At 37.3% G+C, this 17,420-nt stretch overlaps 1 protein-coding gene across 1 annotated transcript; it reads left to right on the top strand.

Moving 5' to 3' along the window:
* Positions 1 to 1,734: 1,734 nt before the first annotated feature.
* On the top strand, positions 1,735 to 16,710 carry Cyp4c3 (Cytochrome P450 4c3). Its single transcript, XM_002054067.3, has 8 exons — positions 1,735 to 2,131; positions 14,358 to 14,473; positions 14,534 to 14,650; positions 14,722 to 14,881; positions 14,968 to 15,037; positions 15,507 to 15,795; positions 15,867 to 16,146; positions 16,205 to 16,710. Exons 1-8 carry the CDS (start codon positions 1,897 to 1,899, stop codon positions 16,543 to 16,545), a joined length of 1,608 nt encoding a protein of 535 aa, XP_002054103.1. The 5' UTR covers positions 1,735 to 1,896; the 3' UTR covers positions 16,546 to 16,710.
* Positions 16,711 to 17,420: the final 710 nt, after the last annotated feature.

The raw sequence follows: 17,420 nt of genomic DNA, 5'->3' as shown, positions 1-17,420 counted from the left end.
AAATTTGATTATTTGGATAGCAACTTTATCGCAAGATAATATTTTGTAATATTAAGGTTATGTTTTCCAATTAATCTACAGGATATAAAAGACCCCAAATGGGCTTACCTAAAAAATAATTATATAGATTAAACTTGGGTTGAAGCAGAAGGTTATGCTATTCGTCTGACACCTAACATTTGCAGGGTATGATAACGAAACCACAAACTTAAGTCCCATTGAATAATACTTAATTCTTAGGCTAAGAATACGAGTAAGTCATCAACATAACTTGATTTGCTGCGCAGGTAAGCGCGATGTTGCGTTGATATGAAATTGATTTTATTATTAGAGAATACCATGCGGAACCAGTTATATAATGATTTTAATGCTGGCAGCCCTGACCATGAAAATTATTCCCTTTATATAGATCAGCTGGCAAAATGTTGGGAAGTTGAAGAGTTGCTAACGACCTTGGGACAACAAACAAAGAATATTTGTTTAACACGCTAATTCCCCAAACTCTATTCTAAATGCAAATTACGAATTGGCCGAGAATCGGTCCGATCTGGTGGAAAATATGTTCGGAGCAGAAGGCAGCGAAGAGTAACCGTCGCCTAGATGCGAGTTATGAAATTCTGACCACTCAAATTAAACGCTCCACTTTCAGTGGCGGACATGACACAGTAAAGTTGTTTTAATTGCACTCATATAATGAAATGTGTACCTACACTTGACTACCTGTCTATCTGAATACCTGTCTGCCTGACGGACAGTTTTAATAGAATCGAGCGATTTCATCCCAAAACACAAGACACAAAACTCTTGCTAATTGCGCTCAACAACGCCCGGCAACAAATGAGCGCCATTAAACGGGAGCAAACCCAACCGACAGCCGAGTTGGCCCAACAGAACTGTCAAGCAATTGTCGGCACAATTAACTGCATATGAGTTTTAAGATACAAATACAAGGGCAGACATCAAAGCCAAACAAACGAGTGGGTACGGCGGCAACCGACTGCGCAATACTCTCTTCAGTGATTCAATGTGTAGAGAAGAAGTCTGGCTACTTATGAGCTTGGTGACTCTAAAACTGTAAGCACCTGGCAGTGATGCTTAAACTGTGCGTTCGTATAACAGTTCTTACAGTTTGCGGGGCGTGTGCGGGGCCACAAGGAGTTCTTGTCCACCTGACTTCTTTGGGAGACATAGACTAAAGTGTAAATATTTAAGAATTTGTGGCTTGTACGCCTTCTGGTGGGCGCGGTTCGACAAATTGAATAGTATATTCGCCAAGTTGTAGGTCCTTAGATTCAACAGGAAGGGCTAGAAGATGGACATTCCACCAAAAGGCTAATATACTCGTTTTGCTTGATGAGTAGAGTATAAAACACCATCACAAATGCACAAATTGTGGCCATATTATGCCGTATGCCGTATTGCCACAAGCAGCAGCAACAGCAGCCGCAAAACGCCAACTCATGTTGAATATAAAATATGACAATACCATTCGGTTACTACTACTACTATCGCACACACATGAGTGTGTGGACCGAGTAGCAGTAGATTTTCTGCTGCCTTTTTACAGCGTCTGTGCGATCGGCTTCATCTCCGGCTCACACACACACTCAGCCACACACACGCCGGCCGAGCTGAGCGACGAGACCGAAAACCCGAAACACCAAGCCGAAAATTTAGCACTTCTTTTTAAATTTTTATGCAAACTCAAACTTTTTGTTAGTTGTGTGTCGGAGTTCGCAGCGTTAGTGTCGAGCAGAGAATTCAAATTGTGATCGAACCGGGTCCGGATTAAAATTGATCACAAACAAAAACATAAACTCGACTTCTGTGCGCGTGTGCTTGTGTGTTTGAAGGATATGCCAAAGGCGATTGGCCAAGTGTAAAACTGTTTGCGAAATGTCCTCAAAAGTATTTAGTTCATTGATGGCCGAGAGCATATTGCTCTCGAAAGCCGCACAGATAATATCGGGCTATTCGCCCATAACTATATTTCTGCTGGCCACAATCAGCATTTTCCTGGTGGTCTACAACAAGAGGCGCGCCCGTTGGGTTAAATATATCGAAAAGATACCCGGACCTGCCGCACTGCCCTTTCTGGGCAATGCCATCGAAATGAATGTGGATCACGATGGTGAGTTCCTGGCCACGCCCATAATTGTGCACTATCTTGACCCTGAATCGAACTAGTCGAACTCGACTGACTGCACGTAAGAGATTGATCTGATTGAATAAGCCAATAGAACTTGTACTAAATAAAGCATAGAAATAAAGCACACTCGGCATTAGGTGCTAATTAACGGATAAATTAACGATCAAACAGCCAGCCAATGATGCTCGCGATTTATTTGTGATTACACAGTGCTCTCCGCATTTGGCATTAGTTTTCCCCAAATGTTAATGAACTTTTTTATATCACTTTCAGTTTCGCTTTCCTTGCTTTCAATTTCACAGAAAAAGATCTTTATAGAAACAGTAATACGTGATCAAATAAATGTCGAGAGCGAAAAGAATATAATTCGAAAATGTGCTAATTGACACTTTGATGATCTAATAGAACAGAGCAAATGTTTAGCATTATTTGAGTAAAATATATTAATTTATATCTGCCTCTAAATTGTTTTAATTTTTATTAAACTTGTGTGTTTGTGTTAAACAATTTATTTTATTAGCAAAATAAACTGTATTAGCTTTTGCTAACAATAAAAAGGCAGCCGCCAAAGGTGAACTGAAATTATGAAAATATAATTATAAATTTTAAATAATAATAAATGCTGCATAGTACTTTGAGAAGCCAATTGCATAAATACACTTTTAATTGTTAACTGCTTAAACTAATATAATACGAGTACTCAAATTTGTGTTAGAGTTTTTAATAACAATTTAAAAAATTAAACAATAATTTTGTCTTTTGAATTTGTTCTCAGCTTACTTAAATTTGCTTTTATTTATGTTTATATTTGATCAAAATGCGTAGTTTTTCAATCAAATATTTAATCACCATGCATTTCGATTTATTTTCAAATAAACAAAAATAAACAAATCTCACTTAATTATATCGTAATATATATAAAGCTGTAACGAGACCTTCAACTCAGCCGCAAAATTGAATAAACATAAATACCCATAGTTAGTGTGAATCACATAATTATTTTAATTTTCTTCTTTTTCGCGCTAGTGCCAAATTTGAACTTGATGTGAGGCAAGCGGCAACAACTTTCACCTTCAACACAAACAAATCATAACACTCATAATAAAAGGGCTCTTTTTTTTGGCAAATTGCGGAAATGCGACATTTGATGAATGAAATGCAATTAACATAATAAAAAAAAAAAAAACAATATTGTGCATGCGTGTCAAGAACTGAAGCACAAAGAAAAACAGTAGCTGCCTCATAAATGGTTAAATAACAAGCCAAACAAAACACTTGAGAAGTTGTAAAAACAAAAAACGATCGTAAACTTCTCAAGAAAGGCTTAATATAAGCCCTGGGTCTGAGGCGGACGTGCGCTTAAATTGAACTTGATCTTGATCTTGATCTTGGACTTGACATTCAAAGTCAGCCGCAGACAATCTATGCAGCTTTTGCAGCTAATAAATGGAGAGTCGTTTGGAAAAGCACCAAACTTGAGCGTTCAATAAATTTTGGAATGATTAATTCACAAGCTAATCTAATAGTTCCGCAGCAAGTTCGAACGCAACAAAAAAATCAAAACACAGATCAATTAACATACACACACGCACACATAAAAGTATCTCTAAATGCGGAAACGCAGCAAGCAACACAGAAAGATACATGCGTGTATCTAAATTCAAGCACATGCTATTTGGGCTGCAGCTTCTTCAGTCGGCCAAGTTCAATTCGAGATGCTAATCGTGTAGGAAATATTTTTGAGGGTATTGAAAATATTTGAAAAATTTCCATTTGATGCTTATGTTGTGTTATTATGCTTTTGTCTGGTCTCGAGGTGCGTTTCTTATCCGTCTGGTTCTTTGTTCTTTGTCTACAAAGTTAGTAGCGACTGTTGCGAAGTGGAGTGAAGTGGTTTTTCTGGCTAGATGAGTTTTTTGGTAGCTCAGCTTTTGGCCTCACTTCAATGTTCTCGAGCAGTTGGAATTGTCGGAAGTCGGCTGCTAGCGGGCTCCACTGTCAGTTTTTGGCAGCCGGTTTAAACCCCTCCCTATTCTGGCGTTTGCATTTAAATTGCGCTTTCATTCGCGCTAATAAGTCTTAATGTTAAGGTAGAGATTGATGCCAATTAATAGACCTGAAATGAGGTGATTTGTTTACCGAACCATTTTGAATTGCCATGAAAGATACCTATAGCTAAATGAGTTGCATAAAGATAGACCGAACCTAAATCTTAATCGGATGGTTCAAAAAGTTATTTTGTTACTTGTAGAAAACTTAGGAATAAATAGCTATTTCAAGAGAAATGAAGATGTATTTGATGTAATTAATTTAAGTTATGCCAACTTGAAAAGTTCTTTTGAAAAATTAAATAAGTTTGACGCAACAAATTTTGAATCCAAGCCTGAGAGATGGGGAAACTAGCTTAATGAACCCAATGTTAAGGCAAGGCCTTGGCTTGAATCGTGAACCAAGCCATCATTATAACAGTTTGGCTTGACTCTTGATGGAGCTAATAGAGTACTATGATATTGTGCTAAGTTATTAAAAGCCAAGCCCAAAGCCGGTCATCATAAAATGTATTTCAATTGGGCCATTAACAAGTGTCTTTCTGCAATTTAAGTAAATTTCAAATTCTTAGCTAACAAATTTGCATATATGCAAACAAATAAAAAAAAACGTTGATGAAAAAAATTAATTATGGCTTTCGCTTTTTGCCGGTCGCAGATGTATCTGCAGTTCAGTTCAAGGCAATCTAGCAACCTGTTGCTGCAGCTTATGGATTCTATGTGTCGATTGGGGCTGCCCCTGCCCCTGCAACAGCAACAACAACGGCAACAGCAACAACAACAACTTGAATTAACTCAAGCGTTTTTCTATATAATTCAAGTATGACTCAAGAAGTTATCAAGCGACCAAACAGTAGCATCCACAAATGATGTTGCAACAAATGAACGGCCCAAGGTCACCTTGGTGCCCCAAGTGCCAGAGATTTTAATTCATAATTATCCAAAAGCTGCTTAAGACTAGCAGCATTTGAAGTGTTTAGATACCAAGGCCGGCGACGGGTGCTTGGAATTCGAGCTCTTATGTTAAGAACATTATTTGGCAGTCAGTGCCAACTTGTCTGGGTCTCGGCTATCCGCAGCCCGGCTCCGATTCTGACTCTGACTCCGATTCTGACGCTGGGACTGAGACTGAGACTGAGACCGAGTCTCTCTGTGGTCGTGGGTGCTTGCGGTCTGGCATTGAAAGCTAGCTTGACATCAACATTAACAGCCACATTAACAACAACTGTTGCGGCAATGCGTTAATGATTTTTATAACACCCTTTATAGAGGATATAAAGCGTAACGCATTGATGGAGCCGTCATAAAGTCGATATATAAAATAATACTGTTTATTAAAATCGTACTACTTTGCAGCGCGATCTGCTTTGGTAAGGAAAGCTCTTTGCAACTGCTGGCAGAGTATTAGATCGTCGGCAACTTGAAAAGCGACTTTACTTCTCATCTAGTTAATGTGCCACAATTTGGCCCAATGACAAATTGTTGCAAGTTATAAAGCGGCACATAAATTATTTCAAATTGTAAACGCAATTTAAAGCAACCAAAAAAAAAAAAAGAGTTGCTGTTTTATGTCAAGTTTGTCAACAAGCTGGTCAGCAGCAACAGCAACAACAACAGCAACCCACAAGCCAATTTCAAAGCGAAAATCATAATGAATACTCTGAGAGCCTGTAAAAAGATTTGAAATGCGTTTTGTTTTGTTTCGTTTCATTTTGTTTTGCTTCGCATTTGGCGTTTTTTATATTATTTTTTGCACGTAGGAAATTTGATTGTCAGCGTTTAACATGCAAACTTCCGACGAACGAGATGGCCAACAGCAGCCCAAAAGGGGCAGCAGCATGCCGAGCACCACATGCCGGCACCCGGTGGACCAAAGAGAGGGCCGCAATAGCCGCTTGTCTTTTGGGTGTTGCGTTTATTTTTTTATAACAATTCGTGTTGACGGTTGAGTTTTGGGTTACATAAAATCATTATTAGACATCTCTGAAAGTGACGGTGTGTGTGCGTGTGTGTTTGTCTGTGTCTGTGTGTCATCTTTTTAATTAATGCAACAAATGACCAGTAAAGCGGGCTGCATGAGCAACGTGAGCCGGCGCAGGTTTCTGACAGCAATAAAAAAAAAATAAAACAAAAACAAACAAACTAAAAAAACCCAAGAAGCCTAGACAGAGCAGCTTACATATATATAATTAAGTTTTACACGTTAGGTTACTATAAAAAAATATATTTCAATTTATTATTTTCACTTAACGGCTACTTTTGTTGAGTACATTCAGATTTGCTTCCCGAATAAGAACTGATTTATCTAACTGTTGCGGTCGCTTAGCAAACTTCGCTTTGAGAGAGTTTGAGTCAAAATTGAGTGAAGTTTGAGCTGCGTCAGCAATTATGCGTGGGATAGTACTCTGATGGGAACATTGACAGTGGCGTGATATTTAGGGTGAATTGTTTATGTCTACCAAAAGGGGGACAGTTTGATCTTGACCAATGTCGATGTTATCACCAGGCTCTTTGTTTACAATATTAGAAATGTTTATAATTGTGCTTATGCTTATGTGCTAAGTTATGTTAAAGGGTGGGTGCGACTATGGATATGTCACTCCCCCAACCATTAGAAAAGTGCCTGTCCTCAGGTGTTTAAGTTTGGATATAGTGTAACATTTTCTTCTTTTACAATTGGTATATCTCCTATTATTGTAGGTGTTTCTTCTACTTTGGGTTTTTTATATTTTATAATTAATTTCTTAGGTATGCTTTTGAACTTATATGTCAAATACAGTGTTAAACTTATTAATATGATTACAAATATGGTTATTGTAATTATCTGGAATACATTGTTAAATTTTGTATGTGCATTTATAATTTGTTTCGTTTGTACAAACGAAAGTGGTTCTAATTTTATAACATCATTGCTTACGTAAATGCTTTGAGTATAATCTAACATATTGTTTGAAATTGAAATTTCATTAATTTGCAATGAACAATTAAAGATTTTTATTATATTGTTTCCTTCTATTGTTATTTCGTTATTTATACAATTATGGTTTAATATAGTTTTTGGTAAATTCCAAGTTAAAATTATATTTGGTTCTATGTAGTTGATTTGAAAATTTTGCAAAATTTTAGTATAACTACATTCTGATGTTATTTGGTTTAAAATTCCTGTTAAACATTCATTATTAATTAATTTTTTTGTTTCTCTGCTATAAACTTTTTTATCTTGGGTAAAATATTTTTCATGAGCTATTTCTGTCAAAATATTATTATTTTCATCCGGGTATGGAATTATTTCGAATACCGGGCTTTTTATTATTTCTCGAGGAATATGGGATATTATCAGTATTTCGTTTGTATCTGATTTAAACCAAGTGGAAGTTTTTGTATTCAACAATTTCTCAGAATTAACATGCAACAAATAGTCATGTTTTAGTAATTTTGGGTTAAAAATTCCTAATCTTGTGAGCTGCATTCCCATCTCAATGTCTTCTATATATTCTGTAAAGTGTTGTAAGTTAAATATAAGGATATCTAATTTCTTTCCTTTTTGTTTCTCTTGATCTAGTTCGTTCATGATTTCTATTCCTTTGTTTATAGCTTCTATTATGTAATTTAATTCGTTAACCTGAACGCTGTTTTCTGCTAAGTTGCTTATTTTTTGTTCAATTTCTGCTTTGTCTTCTTGATTTAATGTTCCAAATAAGTATTTATATGCTGTTCCTACTATGTTAACTAAACCTCTTTTGCTACGTTTGGCTATTTTTAAGCCGTTTATTTCTCTGTTTAATTTCTCTACTAGGTATTCGATTTGTATAAGGTTATTGATTATTCTTTACTTTGTTCAATTAAATTGTTAAAAGTTTCTTCGGTTTTTGTTATATTAACCGTTAAACAGTGGAATTCGTAATCTGTCGGAATGTCTATGGTTCCTGTTTTAAATATGAGATATCCGTTATGGGCTTTGATAGGATTAATTTCAATACTCTGTGCATTTATATGGTTTACAGTTATTGATAGTAATATTATAATAATTAATTTAAGCTGGTGCTTGTATGTTTTGATCGCTGTCTGTTGTTGACCTGTAATTGTTATATTTGCTTTGATTAGTCTTCTTTTTCTTTTTGAATTTGGTTTTGTAATGTGTTATTTTCCTGCCTCTGTTAGTTTCCTCAAAATGTTTGTCGTCGATTTGTCTTAGTTCTGTTTTCTTGAACGGGGTTGTCGTCTTTGATTTAACTAACGGTGAGTGTTTGTATCTAGTGTCAATTTCATAATTTGTTCGTTTTTTGTTGAGGTTATTTATTAGTTTTTCTTTATTAGCTTGAGTGTCATACTCTGGTGTACCTGCATATATGAATATGTCCGCTGGTGTTCTGTTAGTCGTTTTGTGCTTTGTTTTATGATTGTACGTGTAGAGTATAGTTTCAAATTTTGTAAGTTTATTTTCGACGTCTGAGTCGCTGTTAATGATTCTTAGTTTTTCGTTAACTGTCTTATGAAATCGTTCTACGTCGGATATACCATTTTTACTAGTGGTTATATTAATATTTACTGCTTCTGATTTTAGCCATAATTGTAAAGCTGTACACATAAAAGCTGAGTCTTTGTCTGCCTTTATTTCGATGGGTTTACCCATTTGGTTGAACACTTGTAATATAGCTCGTTTGGTTTCTAGCCAGTCTCTACTTTTTATTTCTATTAATGATGCAAATTTTGAATAGATATCAATGCAAGATAAAAATTGTTTATCTCCTACTATGTAAAAATCCATTACATATTTTTCTCGGATATTAGCGATTTCCGGAGTTATTTCGAAAGTTAATTTTGTATCTCTGTGTTCTGTTTTTGCGATGTTGCAAATCTCACATTCATTTATTAGATTTTGAATTAAATTTTGATAATCTGGGAAATAGTGGGTTTCTTTGAACCAATTGATAGTTTTTTCAATTCCTGGGTGTAATAATTCTTTGTGCTTTTTTAATATTAATTCTTTGAATTCTGCGTATGTTTGAAGGTCTATTAATTTTGTACTAGTTTTCATTGCCTTTGTTGAATTATTCGGACTTATTATTTCTAAGTAGGCTTCTTGAAAAATTGGAAAATCTGCTTCGTTGTGGAAGTATAGCACACTTTTCTTTGTGCATAAGTATTCTTTTATTAATTCTTTGGCATGCGTATTAGTCATGTCTTTGTACGTAATTTTTATGTTGGTTTTGTGAAAGTAATTCGTAACTTTTGTTTCGTTCTCGGTTCCTTTTTCAAATTCTATTTGTCGATTATAATAATTAAGTGGTCTTTCTGTGATTTGTAAATGGTTACTGTTGTCTTCTTGAGCACTATGTATTGTTGCTCTTGTGCTAATTGTATCTTCGCCTAAGAAGTTTTCGTTTAATTGAATTCTGGACAGAGCATCTGCCACATAATTTTCTTTTCCTGGGACGTATTTAATTTGGAAATCAAACTCATTTAGCTTGATCTTCCACCTTTGTAATTTCATGTTAGGTTCTTTCATATTATTTAACCAGACGAGTGGTCTGTGATCACTAAGGATTTGAAATTGTCGACCAAAAAGATAGGACCTAAAGTATTTAGTGGCCCAAACGATTGCTAATAATTCTTTTTCAATCGTTGAATAATTTAACTCATGCTCGTTGAGAGTTCTACTTGCATAGCATATAGGCTTATGCTCTTGCGAAAGGACGGCCCCTATTGCCATATTACTTGCGTCTGTAGTTAATGAAAATGGTTTTTCGAAGTTAGGGTATATTAAAATTGGGTCGGATGTTATGAGTACTTTTAGCTTTTCAAACGCTAGTTCGTAGTCTCTGTCTTTTATATTGATTTTTGCTCCCTTTTTTAATTTAAGTGTTAATGGTTTTACTATATTAGCGAAATTTGGTATAAATTTCCTATAGAAACCACATAATCCTAGAAATGATTTAATTTCTTTTGGGGTTTTTGGAATTGGGAATTTGACAATTGCTTGTATCTTGTTGGGATTTGGTTTTATACCCTCAGTTGTGATGATGTGACCGAGAAATTCAGTTTCTTTTCTCATAAACTCGCATTTATCCAACTGTAGTTTTAAGTTAGCTTCTCTAAGCTTCTTAAATACCTTTTGTAGCGACAAAATGTGTTCCTCCAATGAAGTGGAAAAAATAATAATGTCGTCTAAGTAGACCAGACAATCTTTAAAAATTAAATCTTCTAAGAGATTGTTCATACAACGTTGGAACGTTGCAGGTGCATTCTTAAGACCAAATGGCATGCGAGTGTACTCGTAATGGCCATGTTTAGTCGAAAATGCGGTCTTGGGTATTGAACCAGGATCCATTTGGATTTGGTGGAAGCCTTTGGCTAGATCAATGGTTGTGAAATATTGACATTTTCCAAGTTTGTCTAATATTTCATCCATGATCGGGATAGGGTATTTATCATTAATAGTTAGTTCATTGAGATTGCGGTAATCTATGACTAACCGGAACTTTTGCTTTCCAGATGCATCGTTTTTCTTTGGAACGATTATTACTGGTGAGCAGTAAGGGGATTTGGATTTACGTATGATATTTTGTTTTATCATATCGCTTATTTGTTTATTTACTTCCTCATCGTATATTTGAGGATATTTGTATGGACGCTTGTAAATTGGGTCCTCATGTTTTGTTAGAATTTTGTGTTTAATTGTACTAGTGAAAGTCAAATTGTCACCTTCATGGTACTGGATATCACGAAATTCATGTAAAACTTTTTTTATTTTTTCTTTTTCTTCTGAGTTTAGGTGCTCTAGCCTAAACTCATTGTTTTCTATTAATTCATTATTAATAGCGAAGTTAAATGGTCTGTCCTCTGTTGAGGGTGGATCAAGGCACTCTTGTGCGGTCATGTCCTCTTCGACCTCTTCGTCGTTATATCTAAAACAAAAGTTAAATTCTCCTAAGGTTACGGATCCTTGTGCATAGTCTATTTTTGCTTGACATGCCTCAAGGTATTCTCTCCCAATCAGAACATCATAATGCTCTGAGAAGTCGTGAATATAGAATTTTTGTTTGCTCGGACAAATTTTGCTTGCTCCTAATCGTATACTTTGTTTTAATTCAATAACACCATTTATGGTGTGAACCTTTAATGTTTCGTTGTAAACTGGAAAATTTAAGCGGTTTGTTTTCATTAGATTTATGGTTGAACCTGTGTCGATGACACATTTTAGAACTTCGTCATTCATAATCAATTTTATGAATGGATTTCTTCTGTTTGTTCCGAGGCTTGCTGATGAAAATTTTCGGATGTATCCATTTTCATCTGCCCACTGTTACTATCTCTTTGACGTTTAGTCGGAGGGTTTGGTGCATTCAAGCGTGAATGGGACTGATTTTGGTAGTTTAAGGGATTTTGGTATCTACCTTGACTTAATTTCTGTTGGAACTCGTGGTGAGCTTTCTGATTGTCTTCGGACTTATTATGCTGTTTATTTTGTGCGTGATAACTCTGATTCGTGTTGGAATAGCCACTTGAAATGGTGGTTGGGTTAGCATTTTGCTGATAATTTCCCATGTTCCTACGATTGTTATTTGGATTTCCCTGAACATTATTATTTTTAGGTTTTTCAGTAACGCTATTTTCATATAATCCCTCTCTTTGAGCTACTTGCTTTAGTTTTTGTGTCGACGTAATGTCGTGTCTGGCTAACATCATGAAAAGCCTATCTGGTAATTTTTTTGTAATAACATCTTTGATTGTGTTATTCATAGCATTTGTATAAAGGGTTGTATTGCTAGGTATATTTTCTAGTGCTAACTTATTTAAAATAACAAAAGATTTATTCTCGAGCTCCTCGATGAACTTACGGACGTTTCCTTGGTAATTCGTGTTGTATAAGCGTCGAAGGAGTTCTTCAAATGGTGTCTGCACTTTGTATTCTTCAATCAATGCGTTTCTCAGCTCCTGCCAAGTGTTGGCTGCTGTCCTTTGTGATATTCTCTGAGCATCTCCTGTGACTTGCAATTCGATGGCTCCGTATAAGATGCTATGTTGTCTAACATCTCGGGTTGGATACAGGTGTAGGATGTAATCTATCCTTTTAATGAAGGCGTTTAGTTGATCCGTTGATCCGTCAAAGCTTGGCACCTGTCTAAGTTGTGAAAGGGCCTGGTTGAGGTGTTGTTCTGATAATTCCATTGTCATCTTGGTGTAATACACTTTTTTTTGAATAGTTTTGAGTTTGTAGGTTTGAACTTTATTGTTCTTTGATTTTGCACTTTTATTTTAAGTTAAAGTTTGTGATGGATTATTGTGCAAATGTTTTTTTTTTTTTTGTGTGTGTGTCTTAAAAAGACTCAGTAATAACGTATTGCAGGGATCAAACGATATGCAAAGCCAGTCGTTATTAACTGTAGTAGCTTTATTGCCCAAAGGGTCAATATTATTAAGCTACTAATGACCCGAAGGTTCTTGTGCGGATACGTATTCGAGAAAATTTTTATTACACTCCGACAACACTTTCGGTCGCGATTGTGCGTTAGATCTGGGAATTAATTATCCTTTAGCGATCTTTAATTTTTCCCGACGTATCCTACCGGCTGCGCCAATTAAGTTTTACACGTTAGGTTACTATAAAAAAATATATTTCAATTTATTATTTTCACTTAACGGCTACTTTTGTTGAGTACATTCAGATTTGCTTCCCGAATAAGAACTGATTTATCTAACTGTTGCGGTCGCTTAGCAAACTTCGCTTTGAGAGAGTTTGAGTCAAAATTGAGTGAAGTTTGAGCTGCGTCAGCAATTATGCGTGGGATAGTACTCTGATGGGAACATTGACAGTGGCGTGATATTTAGGGTGAATTGTTTATGTCTACCAAAAGGGGGACAGTTTGATCTTGACCAATGTCGATGTTATCACCAGGCTCTTTGTTTACAATATTAGAAATGTTTATAATTGTGCTTATGCTTATGTGCTAAGTTATGTTAAAGGGTGGGTGCGACTATGGATATGTCACTATATATGTTTACCTACGTGATGAACAAGTGTAACATATTAAAATTAACACAACGTTTTTACATGATTACACGGCCTTGATTGTTTCTCACATGTGAGCACACACACACAAAGATTTGTAAGTTTTTTCTTTAATTGGTGTCGCAAACAATTTTCACACGTGAACTGGCAACCCGAATCGAATTGCCGCCCCAACATTTGAAAATGCAACTGCAAACAAATCGGAATGCACTAGTAGGGAGTGCCCGAATAGGGGATACCCTGAGCCGACTGCAGCTCACGCTTGTTATAAAATAAAAGATACTTGATCTGTATATTCTATTCTACTATCAAATTCGAGACGAAAACAAGATATCAATATAGATTTTTATCGATTGCTTGGAAACGGGGCAAGCTGTCGATGATCAGAAATAGACTCGTACTGGACTTTCGTTTATATTTCTAAGTCTCTAGCTCTTATACGCTCTGAGAAACGACAGACATACGGGCATGGCAAGATCGACTCGGCTCTTGATGTTGCCCAAGAAAATATATTCTTTATGGGGTCGGAAATGCTTTCATCTCTCTGTCACATTTGCACACACCTCCTTTATCACTATTGCCCATTTTTAATGGGTTCAGGGTATATATAGTGAGCAGAAATGCTCTAGCAGAGAGTGCTAGACTAGTAGATGATCCGTGTCCGGTTTCATATTTCTGTCTTTCTAGTAGACAAATTTGATGGCAAATTATTCGTAATTATCCAATATATAGCAGCATGTGAGAGTAATTACAAATGTTAAGTAAATTCAAGTTACGTATGCTTAACGAGCATCTATATATCACTTTAAAAGTCTTGTGCTCTTAAAGTTCCAGAGTTTGACGAGCTTACACAGGTACATGGACAGCCACACAGTCAGTCTTGGAAACCTGCTGCCATATGCATAGCCCTGCTTTGACCCATTTGCGGGGTACAGGGTATAGAAATTAGACTGGTAGAGACATCTGGTAGTCTAAACAATGACCGCAAATGTCACAACAAAATTTATTTTGTGTCATTTATTTATTATTTATCTGCACTTAAACGCTTGCTAAGTGTCCGTCAGTCAGCCTTAGACAAATTAGTAACTGGTTTTTTTTCTATTTGTGTATTCTTAAACGTTTATGTGTTTCATTTTTCTTTTTGCAGAGCTTTTTAATCGTGTTATAGGCATGCAAAAACTTTGGGGCACACGGATCGGCATCAATCGCGTCTGGCAGGGCACATCCCCGCGCGTGCTGCTCTTCGAGCCGGAAACTGTGGAGGTAAGTGCAGCAACTTTTACTGAGAGAGTGTTTCTTAACACTTTACCCAACTAATTGCAGCCCATACTGAACAGTCAGAAGTTTGTGAACAAGAGCCATGACTATGACTATCTGCATCCCTGGCTGGGCACAGGCCTGCTCACCAGCACGGATCGTAAGTGGCATTCCCGCAGAAAGGTAAGCCAGGAGCTCAATTGAACGAATTATAGTCACTATTCGTACTATATATATCTAATTGGCTTTTGCAGATTTTGACACCCGCCTTTCATTTTAAAATATTGGATGATTTTATTGATGTTTTCAACGAGCAAAGCGCCGTCTTGGCCCGCAAACTGGCCGTGGAGCTGGGCACCGAGGCGTTCAACATCTTCCCCTACGTCACACTCTGCACCTTGGACATTGTGTGCGGTGAGTGTCAATGCTATATACTTATGGCATATATTTATATATGTATATATATCATATCAAATAACTGGTTGGTAATTGCGTCACAGAAACTGCCATGGGTCGAAAAATCTATGCACAGAGCAACAGCGAGTCGGAGTACGTGAAGGCGGTCTACGGGTAAGTGAAGAAAATACTAAAAAAATACTGCAAAATAATCAAATACAATTTCAAGAACAAGAACTAGAATAGAGTAGTGAGCATTTGATATGGGGTAGTGGGCAGCTGTGTAATATTGAGAGCTGTCAGTGCAAATGTCAGCGGGCAAAACACTTTCTCACACACGCCCAAATCGCATTATGACTGCGTGTGTGTGCGTGTGAGTATATGTGTGTGTACGTGTTTGGGGTGCTCTCTACTCAAGCGCAAAATATGCGAGATTAAGATGTCAATGGCAATGCTGCTGCTGCTGCTCCTGCTGCTGCTGCTGCTGCTGCTGATAACATGCCTCATAAAGCACACAGATGCTTCAACAGACAGACAGACCGACTGGCAGACAGTCAAACCGACAGCAAACACTTGACTAATTTTCAATTTAATGCAACACTTTTCCACTCCCTCCATGTTTTTGACACCCTCATGCTAACAGCATTGGCTCCATTGTTCAGAGTCGTCAGGCAAAGATCTGGCTGCAGAGCGATTTGCTTTTCCGCCTCACCGAGGATTACAAGACGCATCAGAGGTACATTAATACGCTCCATGGCTTCTCCAATATGGTGATACGAGAGCGCAAGAGTGAGCTGGCTAACAACAACAATAATAACAACAACAACAACAACGAAACGCCAGATGCTTACGATGATCTGGGCAAGAAGAAGCGCTTGGCATTCCTCGACCTGCTGATCGATGCCTCCAAAGAGGGCACCGTCCTGTCCAATGTACGGATTAAATAGAGGAAAACTTTGATATATGAACGAAAACATTAAAAATGCTTTGATTTGATTTGCAGGAGGATATCCGTGAGGAGGTAGATACATTTATGTTTGAGGGCCATGACACAACTTCTGCCGCCATTTCATGGACATTGTTCCTGCTGGGTGCCAATCCGGAGTATCAGGAGCGTGTTGTGGAGGAACTGGAGTCCATATTTGGCGATGACACCGAGACGCCCGCCACAATGAAAAATCTGCTGGATATGCGTTATTTGGAGTGCTGCATCAAGGATGCTCTCAGATTGTTTCCCAGCGTGCCCATGATGGCACGTATGGTGGGCGAGGATGTGACTATCGGTAAGTACTCCATAAAACTAAAGATGTTCAATGTCTGCTAACGTTATAATTCGCTTAGGTGGCAAGCTGGTGCCCGCCGGCACTCAGGCAATAATCATGACCTATGCGCTGCATCGCAATCCGCGCGTCTTTCCGAAGCCCGAGCAGTTTAATCCGGATAACTTCTTGCCCGAGAATTGCGCTGGACGTCATCCCTTTGCCTATATACCCTTCAGTGCCGGGCCACGTAACTGCATTGGGCAGAAGTTTGCCATTTTGGAGGAGAAGGCGGTCATCTCAACAGTGTTGCGCAAATACAAGATCGAGGCTGTTGATCGCCGCGAAGATCTGACGTTGCTGGGCGAACTGATTCTGCGTCCCAAGGATGGGCTTAGAGTAAAGATCACGCCACGCCATTGAGCAGAACTGTGACTGATCCAAAGTATTTAACTTGTAAATATTAAGTTTAAGTTGAAGCTTAAGTAAGGATATGCTAAATTAGCAAATAACTCTTTGACCTCTGTGGAATATGTAATCGTATAAACGTTGTATAAACATAAAACTCAGTGAACCCCTATGTGTAATATGTACATTTATTTTTAATAAAAAGAAAAACATATATTGATTTGAAAAAATATTAAATGTTTTTACTTTATCTAAGCTCTTAAGCAGCGGTACAGGAAATGGGAACTACGGAGACTAAATATTAACCAAATTGATTGATAATATTCGGTTAATGAATGTTTTTTTCCAAAATGATCATGGTTTATTGTTGTTTCATCTTTTTGGATATGTAATCTAATAATTGTTGCAAGGGAATGTACCAAATATCTCTGCCGCTTGGTACAGTTTCCTTACGGTGCACAAATGGGCTTAGCTAAGACATAAACCACATGCTAAGATCTACGAATGTGTGCGCGAAAGAAACGTTCAATAGATGGCGCCACTAGTGCCATTGGCTAGTTTGCAATGCCAATAAATATTTTCTTCGCGATCAGCTTTACCTGTGCAGTCGACACATTTCCACAGAATATATTTGAGAATGGAAAATGGACAATCATCAAGTCATCAAGATATGGCGCCATTTGGCTGTTGGCTTTGCGCGTGTGTGTGTGAGTTCGAGTGTGTGTTGCTGTGGCCCGTTTCCTTTTCGCAATTGGAGCGGCGCCAGGGCTTAAAAGCAACTTAAGTACGCTTACGCTGTGTAATGCACAAATAAATGCGCCCCGCAAACAAATGGCCAGGGAAGGGGGTGCGAGTAGGCACATGGGCCGGCGATTGGTTATATCTAAATG

This window comes from Drosophila virilis, chromosome 2 (genome assembly GCF_030788295.1).
Source record: "Drosophila virilis strain 15010-1051.87 chromosome 2, Dvir_AGI_RSII-ME, whole genome shotgun sequence".
Taxonomy (NCBI): domain Eukaryota; kingdom Metazoa; phylum Arthropoda; class Insecta; order Diptera; family Drosophilidae; genus Drosophila; species Drosophila virilis.
The sequence above is the reverse complement of the archived record's forward strand: the minus strand, read 5'-3'. Positions and strand labels throughout refer to the sequence as shown.